This window comes from Thalia democratica, chromosome 3 (assembly GCF_965202585.1).
Source record: "Thalia democratica chromosome 3, ktThaDemo2.hap1.1, whole genome shotgun sequence".
Classification (NCBI taxonomy): Eukaryota; Metazoa; Chordata; class Thaliacea; order Salpida; family Salpidae; genus Thalia; species Thalia democratica.
The window spans coordinates 15,708,983-15,717,793 of NC_139167.1; the positions used below are offsets into that span (position 1 = coordinate 15,708,983).

At 24.6% G+C, this 8,811-nt stretch overlaps 2 protein-coding genes across 2 annotated transcripts; both read left to right on the forward strand.

The window, feature by feature from the left end:
• The first annotated feature begins 562 nt into the window (after positions 1-562).
• LOC145832098 (cyclin-C-like) lies at positions 563-961 on the forward strand. The gene has a single exon (XM_082939456.1). It carries the CDS (start codon positions 563-565, stop codon positions 959-961), a length of 399 nt encoding a protein of 132 aa, XP_082795582.1.
• Positions 962-991: 30 nt separating this feature from the next.
• On the forward strand, positions 992-5,730 carry LOC145832099 (phosducin-like protein 3). The gene is made up of 7 exons (XM_082939457.1): positions 992-1,382; positions 2,174-2,184; positions 3,556-3,664; positions 3,836-3,917; positions 4,051-4,194; positions 4,764-4,972; positions 5,576-5,730. Exons 1-7 carry the CDS (start codon positions 992-994, stop codon positions 5,728-5,730), a joined length of 1,101 nt encoding a protein of 366 aa, XP_082795583.1.
• Positions 5,731-8,811: the final 3,081 nt, after the last annotated feature.

The window sequence follows — 8,811 nt, forward strand, 5'->3', positions numbered from 1 at the left end:
TTTTTTTTTTAATCTGAATTTTGATTTAGATTTTTTGAATTTTATATTTTTTTCTTTAATCATGAGGTATGTAAATGTTATTGCACTGTTGATTCTTTTTTTATTATAAATTAATTTTATAGCCTTATGAATATTTTTATTCCTATATTTTAATCATTGGGTATGTAAATTCAAACTGCAATGTTTGTTATTTTTGTAAAACTGTAATGTGTATATTTTGAATATTGTTTTTATATACATTTTGTAAGTTCATAGCTTTTTTCTGGTTGTTTTAATTTATTAAAATTAAGTACAGTTTTGTTTATTTTAAATTAAAAAACTACCTGTTTTTTGTTTATTAAATTTTATAAATCAAAGTTAGCCATTTCTGTTTAAAGGCTAACAAGAGACTTGAAAGTTTTGCACATATTTTAAATTTTTTTTCAATTTGCCTCAGTTTAGTTTGATATTCTGTGACCCAGTATTAATGTTACAGTTAGATTATTTTGAATTGTTTTTTATAATATTATTATTTTTTTAATATTATTACAAATTATTTTTTTAGAAGTAAAACAAAAAACAAATGGCTGGAGATTTCTGGGCAGGCACCCATTGCAAAGAATGGTTAATGACTAAAGAAGTATTGTTAAAAAATAGAGCTGAAGATCTTAAATGTCTTATTGAAAAAGAATACAATAAATTTATGATATTTTTGGCAAATGTTACTCAAAATATAGGTGAAGGTATGAGAGTTCCACAACAAGTCATTGCTACAGCTACTGTTTATTTAAAGAGATTTTACTCTAAGCATTCCTTTCAAGATTGTGACCCTGTTTTAATGCTAGCTACTTGTATATATACAGCTTCTAAAGTAGAAGAATACGGACCTTTGTCAAACAGTCGTCTTCAAAATGTTATTACAAACAGCATTAAAAAAAACTTTTCTTATGCTTGGCCAGAATTTCCTTATAATATTAAATAAGTTTGGGAGTGTGAATTTTACTTATTGGAAATGACAGACTGTTCTCTATTTGTCTTTCACCCTTACATATGTTTGATAAATTATGTACATGATTTAAATCTAAATGACAATGGTGAAATGCTCAGAATAGCATTGAATGCAGTTAATGATTCTTTTCGAACAGATGTTTCTTTGCTTTATCCTCCTCATTTAATTGCACTTACTTGTATTCACATAGCTTGTGTTTCTCAAAACTATGAAAATAAGTTTGTTGAATGGATTAGTGATTTAAATGTTAGTGTTTATACAATCATGGAAAGATCTGATAAGATTTTGGAAATGCATGACATTTATCATACATTTGACCAGAAAGCAGAAGTAGAAGTTCTTTTAAAGAAAATACCTAAGCCAATGCTTTCTCTTGATAAAAAAGAAAGTTCTAGTAAATGAATATTAATAAACTTATAGTCAATTAACTAAATTAAATTTACAGTAAATATGTTTATATTTACACAAAGTCTTACTTGAGTGTAAAATTAAAATACCAATAATATTTTTTTAAATAGACTCCATCTTTTATAATACTTCTCATATAATTTCGAATCTTCAACCAATTTCTGTTAGATATAATAAGTTTCTAAAGTTTTTTAATTTTCTTAAATAAAACACTTTTAATTGAATCGTCTACTGTTCATTATAAACTATTTAGTTCATGTTCCTAGTATAGTAAATAATTTTTAATAGCTAGTATACTATCAAGTTTCATATGGTTGTGTTTTGTTTTTAAGTTGATATTTGAATTATGTAAAAAGTTTATGCAGCTATTTTGAAGTAATTGTAATAATTAGTTTTTCTTATTGAGTAAAAAAAATATTTGTTTATTAAATACTTAAATAAAAAACTATTACTATTAATAATTTAAGGTCACCTTAGTATTCAGTATCAAGAAGTTATATAACTGTTTTAGTACGTTTGTACAACGTGTGATTTATATTTTTTAATATAAAACTATTTGTTGTTTTTAATTTAAGTATAGTTTTTCTTAGCTATGGAGTAATGTATAATTGCATATAATTTAAACTATATGTGACTGTGTACTTTTACTTTAATGTATATCTTTTACTTCTATTCCTGATTGTTTTTGAATTTTTGTATAAAACTAATATATAAAATTACATTTTTACAAACAATTTTGTCTTTACAGATATATAACGTGACTTCAACTCATTTCAGTTACAATGCAGGTAATTTAAAATTTAATTAATTTGATTTTATTGAAATCCAGACTCCTTTAATATTTTAGAGTAATACTATAAACAAACTTATATAGTTATTTTTCTTAACTAAAATATATTGCTCAATTTACTGAAATATAAAGAGCTTATTTAGATAAAGAAATGCAAATTAAGTGTTTAATTTGCATATCTTTATTTATATAAACAAACTTTTAAACAAAATAAGTTGAACTCTTTATTTTAGTTAAAAATAAACTGCAAATATTCCAACTAATTTTGTATTAAATCTTTAAAGCTAATGATATATCAAACAAGAGATTGTCATTATTTCTTCATTAATAAAATTTATTGGAATATTCATTTAAATTTTAATTAGTTGTTAAAATAAGGCTTTTTTTTTTTTGACATAGTATCAAAAAGTTTTAAGAAAATAATGAAAATTTTATCTTAATTTTAGTACTTTTTACTTAGATTCCTAATGCTTTATATTCTATTTTATACAACGTACTCGTACACTCAGACTAGTTTTCCTAAATTTAAGGCTAGTTTTTATGACAATAATAAAATTTAAAAGTTGTACTTTTTAAATATTCAATCATTATGATTTATTCACATATTTAAGTTAGATTGTAAGTTTTTCTTTTTGATTTTTGATCCGTACAACTTTTGCAAATGTTCCTCATACCTCAGTCAAATTTATATAATTTTATCATTTGTAACATTATTAAAATTATTTTCTATCCCTTTTTGAGACTTACTACTTGATTTTTTCTAATGGTAATTTTGTTAATTAAAGTTTTCTAAAAAAATTAAGTGTTTACGATTAAAGAGAAACAACTCTAAAGTTCATGTAACTTACTTAACGTTAATTTTTAGTTATAAGAAAAAAAAATATATTATCATTATCTAAACTCCATCAACTCCAGCTATTTTGAAATGTATTAGTTTAATATATTTAATAATAATAACGAATAGTTCATGCTGATTAGAAATACTATTTTGTAAAAATCATTAGTTATGTCCAGGTTAGCTTTTTCTCAGTTAATAATAAAGATTTTAAAATAAGGTGGATTCTATTTAAACAATTTTAAACCTTTGTTAGAATACTTAAATTATCTTTCTTTATATAATTAAAAAAAATCAAAATAGTTATCTATTTTAAGATACAGATAGTTTTTACCATTTAAGAATATTTAAAGTAAGTTCACAAACGCCTACAATCTGTAACTAGCACCTGCAAGTAATATGACAATACACAAATTGATACTAACTTCAAACACTTTTAAATCTTTAAAACAAGTTTGCAGTCAGAACTTATTACTTTTGATATGAGTACGACTCTTTTAAATTAAGGTTGTTCTGAGAAATTTTTGTTTATAGGATCCTAATGAAGACACAGAGTGGAACGACATCTTGAGAAAGCACAAAATTCTCCCGCCAAAACTGAAGCCGCCACCGGTTGATGATGAAATTGATATGACTGAGCCAGGTTTTAAATTCAATATAATTTGCTAGTCGTATATAATTTCCTACGCTAGACAGTACAATAGATTTATAAACTTGAGATGTAATTATGAAATAATATAACAAATCAGTCTCATTAATAGGGTTAGATATGATAAATTTATCCCTACTGATTACTCTAACATTAGTTTTTTAGTTATAGACTATGATAAGAAGACAGACGAAGAGCTGAAAGAGTTAGAAGATGGTTTGGACGAAGAATTTATGACTGAGTTAAGGTTTGTTTAATGATCCAAATGTTAAATTTTTTCATGTCAATAGTACCTTTTATAACACTTACTTTTTTATAATCTTTTTTTGTTAAATAAACTTAAAAATATTATTACAGCAAATTATAAATTATTTGTCTAGAAACAGAAGAATTGCTGAATTGCGGCAAATGCAGGAGAAAGCAAAGTTTGGTGAAGTTATTGAAATAACTGCCCAAAGCTGGAAAAAACAAGTCAATGAAGCAGGAGAAGATATAGTTGTAATTGTCCATCTTTATAGTCATTCGTATGTGTTTAACAAAAAATTTGTAAGCCTAAAATATTTGTATCAACAACCTTTGTTGAAGATAGATATTATATAGAATAGAGACTAAGTATATACTTGATAATACAAAAGTACTACTTAATAATCGAAAAATGTTATTTGACTCAAATGGTTGCCTATTTTTAGTTTTTTTAAGATCTTCTCTTCTTAAAATTTAATTCTCAAGTTACTATTCTGTTACAGCTTAAATTTAGAAACTAAAGTTGTAATGTCATTTTGATAATGTTGTTGAAACAATATTTTTCAAACACTTGTTGTCTTGTATTTCCTTTTAAATAAGTTTGAAAAAGTTGTTTCAAGGTTTATATTTGAAATGTATAAAATTAAAACTTGCTGAGTATGAAATATGACATTTCTGTTTGACTTTATTTACTTCAGTTTATTAAATACCACTTGCTAATGCAAAAAAAAACTTAGATTATTTGTAAACGCCTTTAAAAGTATCGTGCGCAAAAAATTGTAGCTAATTTAAATTTCTTGTTTGTTGAAAGATTTTTTGAAAGTCTGACTTTTATAAATTTTCTTAACAGAATCCCTCTATGTAAGTTACTTAACCAGCATTTCAATGCACTCGCAAAAAAGTTTCCCGAAATTAAGTTTGTCAAAGGAATTTCCACAACTTGCGTCCCAAATATGAAAGATCATCATCTACCTGTTGTATTTGTGTACAAAAACGACAAACTTATAAAACAATTTTTTGGTGCTGTGCTATTTGGTGGAATGTCAATTACGTGTGACGGTAATATTTTTTTAGGCTAAAAGTGAAGAAAGTAGAAAAAAATTATAACAACTTATATTTGAAAATTATTAACGCTTATTTTAGTATGTATTGATTTATTTATTTTTAAAGCAGTTTACTCACTGTTTAGAATACTTTACTACAAGTTATCAGTTGCACCTGTTTTTATTAGTATTTCATAGCTTTGTAAGTAACTAAATTTTCAAAGCTTAGTTTGCTGAAAAAAGTCTCGTGCTATTCACATAATATGCTGTAAGTATTTTGATAATAAATCTTAAAATTATCTCATAAATGAAATAAATACTAGATTTTTAGTAGTTTTAAGAAAATTAAATATACCATCATTGTTAAAACTGTATTGATCAATAAAAACTTTTTAATTAAGAAGTATTTGTTGTTTTACATCATATTTTTAATATTAAATTGTGAAGATAAATAGATATTTTTTTTACTAAAGTTAAATTAGTTATAAGTTCATCTCAAACTAACTTTATCAAATTGTTATTGAAGTATATAAACTCAATGTGTTAAATAGTTGAGTTCAATAAGTAATACACGTTGTATTTTCACCCCTAATGACTCAACAATAATTTTTTATTTCAGAACTAGAATGGAAGTTTTCCCAGCATGACATTTTAAAAAGCAATTTAAAAGAAAACCGAAAAAAAAAAGTTGAAGATTATATGATGAGCTCTATAAGGTCATCTTATGTCGGCAAGTCAAACAAGTATAATGATTCTAGCGATAATGACTATTGATTATTTCACAAGTTTTCTGAAAAAAAATAGTACAGCTATACTTTATTACTTTTTTAATTATGAAACCTAATGATTCTACAAAGACTTGTTCTAAATTGTGAGGAAATTTATTTAAATATGATGTTTGCATATGCAGTTTGAAAATTTATCATACTTAATTTTTTTTGTAATCGAGTAACTTTTATTTACTACGTATGTCAACTTAAAAATATTATTTAAGCGGACAAAGTCAAATTTTTTAAAGATTTTTCTTTTTAGTAACATTTCTTTAGTTGTACTTAATAATTAGCATTATTTAGAACAAATAAATTTTAAGTGAAGTAACTTCTTTCACGTCGAAAATAAATATAAAAATGTTTCAAACACTTATAGTGCCTTTTAGAATCGAATTGAAACGAAAAGTTTTTTTTAATAATATGTCTTTTGGGTAAAGCCGGTATTATAATAAGTTCTGAAAAAATAGTCTTGTTGTTTTTTCAAATCTAGGTATTGTCTTCTTTTCCAGCGTATATTTGCAATACAACTCCAGTAATTTTTATTTGATATGAAATAACCATTATTGAAAAATTAACTGTCGTTGGACAATCATGTTATCAGACTTTTTGGATTAGACTAGTAAAATTTTAATTAAACAAATTAAGCTTCAGCGTAAATAAAGTTTTGACCAGTATTGGACCTATTAGTTTTAATTTCACTCGAAAAATTGAGATTCACAGTTTTTTGTTTAAAAAGTACTTTTTCTCATATAAATATTTCAAAGCCAAATTTTTTTTAAGTATTTTCAATACTTGATCATACTATCGAAGTTAAGGATTTTCAGTGTTTTCTTTATTAACTTCAGTTTCAAGCTGAAAAGACGATGATCTCTTAAAAGTTATCTGTGTATATCAGGATAACCCTAGGGGACAATTTTTGCTAATATGGGGCGAAAAAATTATGGTTTAACAACTATTATGGGCTTTTATAATCTCTTCCAAGTGGGCGATTATGAAATTTAGTTCGGGAAACCTTGATGAAGACGGATTAATAATTAAAAAGTAGCTAGAATGTTTTTTCACACCATTTTGTATTTAAATTGTCAAATTAACTTTCGTAAAGTCAAGTTATTTTTTATAATAAAAAATAAGCTTTTAACCCCACAGCCAAGTCTAGTGCTTGTTGTATGATAGCGAAGACATTTCTGCTTTGCTTAAGATAGCCTTTATTGCTGCATGAAAAAGTACTAGTGCTCTTACCAGACAAGTAGTAGTTTTAAATTTTATAGGATTTTTACTTGATTAATAATGTTAGTGCAACTAAATATCATGTTTACTACCAGGATTCGGTGGCAAAAAAAGTTTATGACCTTGTCAAGTAAAACAAAACTTCTTAAATATTGTTTTAAAGTTAAATGGCTGAAGACAAGTAATTCTTTATTCCTAAATAATTTGCGAGTCTGCATAAACATTCATAGCTTTTTGTTTACTGCAAAATATTTATAGACTTATGATGGTTCAAAATCGTTATCATTTATGACTTAACTCCCTTTTCAAGTTATGATTTTAAAATTCATTTAAATCGCTTTACTTTTTTATTTAGTTATATAATTTATACGATTGATTATTATTTCAATTACATACTTGAATTTTTTAAAAGTTTCAGTTATCAAAGTTTCACAAGCAAATTTATAATAAATTAATTACCCCTTATTTTAATAATAAAAGCATTGAACAATAACTAACCTTTAGCTAGTAATGTTTTTTTTTTAAATAACCTGTTTAATGTGGGCAGTTGTCAAAAATGCACGCACCGTTTATTTTTTTCACTTTAGTTTAATCAGAAAAGTTCAGGGTTGCAAAAAAACTTGGAGTCTTCGAAAAAGTTTCAATTTGTGCCTAAAAAACCTGAGATCGAGAAATTTTGAAAAAGAACCGGGAGATTTAAACAAAAGTATCTAAAAAACGAGGAATTATAATCAAATTTTAAATATATACGGAAAATCTATTATATAAAACAATTTATTTTTTTATCAACTAGAGTTTTATTTACTATCAAACATATTTAAAATACAGATACAGCATTTTTCGACATTTTTATACTATTCAAAGCGGTTTTTACCAAGAATTTTATTTTGTAAAATTAGGAAATAGACTAAAAAAACTTGTAATTTCTAAAACCTTGAAAAATTTTCTCAAAGACCTTTAACGACCCTGAAATATCCATTGATTAAAACTGTTTCCCTGGTGCATGACTTAATAACCATAAGTTATTTTGGTCATTAAACTTAATATATGAATATGAATTAGCTAAATATTTTATCATCTATTGGAAAACAACGTTTTGAAGAAAAATTTTTAATTAGAACAGTTATAACTTATGAAAAAATGACTCTGTGCATAGATGACCCATTTAATGTGTATAAATACTTTTGACTACTAAATAGTATTTGAAGGTTTATATAAAGTTAATTTAAAAAATTACAAATAAGTTTGCTTTGTTTATAGTGTAACATTTGTAAAAAATGCAATATATTTTGTGTAATGTTTTTTTGAAAACAACTGTAGTGTTTGTTAAATTTACAAGCTTAAATAATTATTTTTTATTAGTTATAACAAAGTAAATTTGCAACTGTATTATAGGTAAGTAGCCAATCTAAAAGTAAAAAAGTTAGGATATAAAGTATAATGTAAAACCGATCAGTTAAAGTTTTAAATTTCTTAATAAATAATTTAGATCCTTGTAAATTAGTTCTTTTTTATAAAGACATACACATCAGAAACGATTTATGCAAAAAAAAAAAACGCAAGCTTTACTTTATGAATAAATTTAAAGTAAGTAAGGAATTATAGCCTTCCTTTGTTTTGGATAGTCTTCAAAAACTTCTAAGTAGAACCTGAAATTATATTATTTAAACTTAACAGACTAATGAGAGTAAATGATCTACTATGTTTATAATAAAAAGCGTTCATTTCTAAACAGCAATCGCCACAAAACCATTTTCTATCCGTTTTGTAAAGTTTTTATAAAGATACCGTTTTGATCAACTCCCGTACTCAATTTTTCATCCAAATGAATTCTTTTAAGATAAATATACATCCGAAT

Coding starts and splice junctions, on each gene's coding strand:
- LOC145832098 (XM_082939456.1), top strand. CDS start 563: ATGGCTGGAGATTTCTGGGCAGGCACCCATTGCAAAGAATGGTTAATG.
- LOC145832099 (XM_082939457.1), top strand. CDS start 992: ATGACAGACTGTTCTCTATTTGTCTTTCACCCTTACATATGTTTGATA. Junction 3,665..3,835: donor AATTGATATGACTGAGCCAG/GTTTTAAATTCA, acceptor TTAGTTTTTTAG/TTATAGACTATGATAAGAAG. Junction 4,973..5,575: donor AATGTCAATTACGTGTGACG/GTAATATTTTTT, acceptor TTTTTATTTCAG/AACTAGAATGGAAGTTTTCC.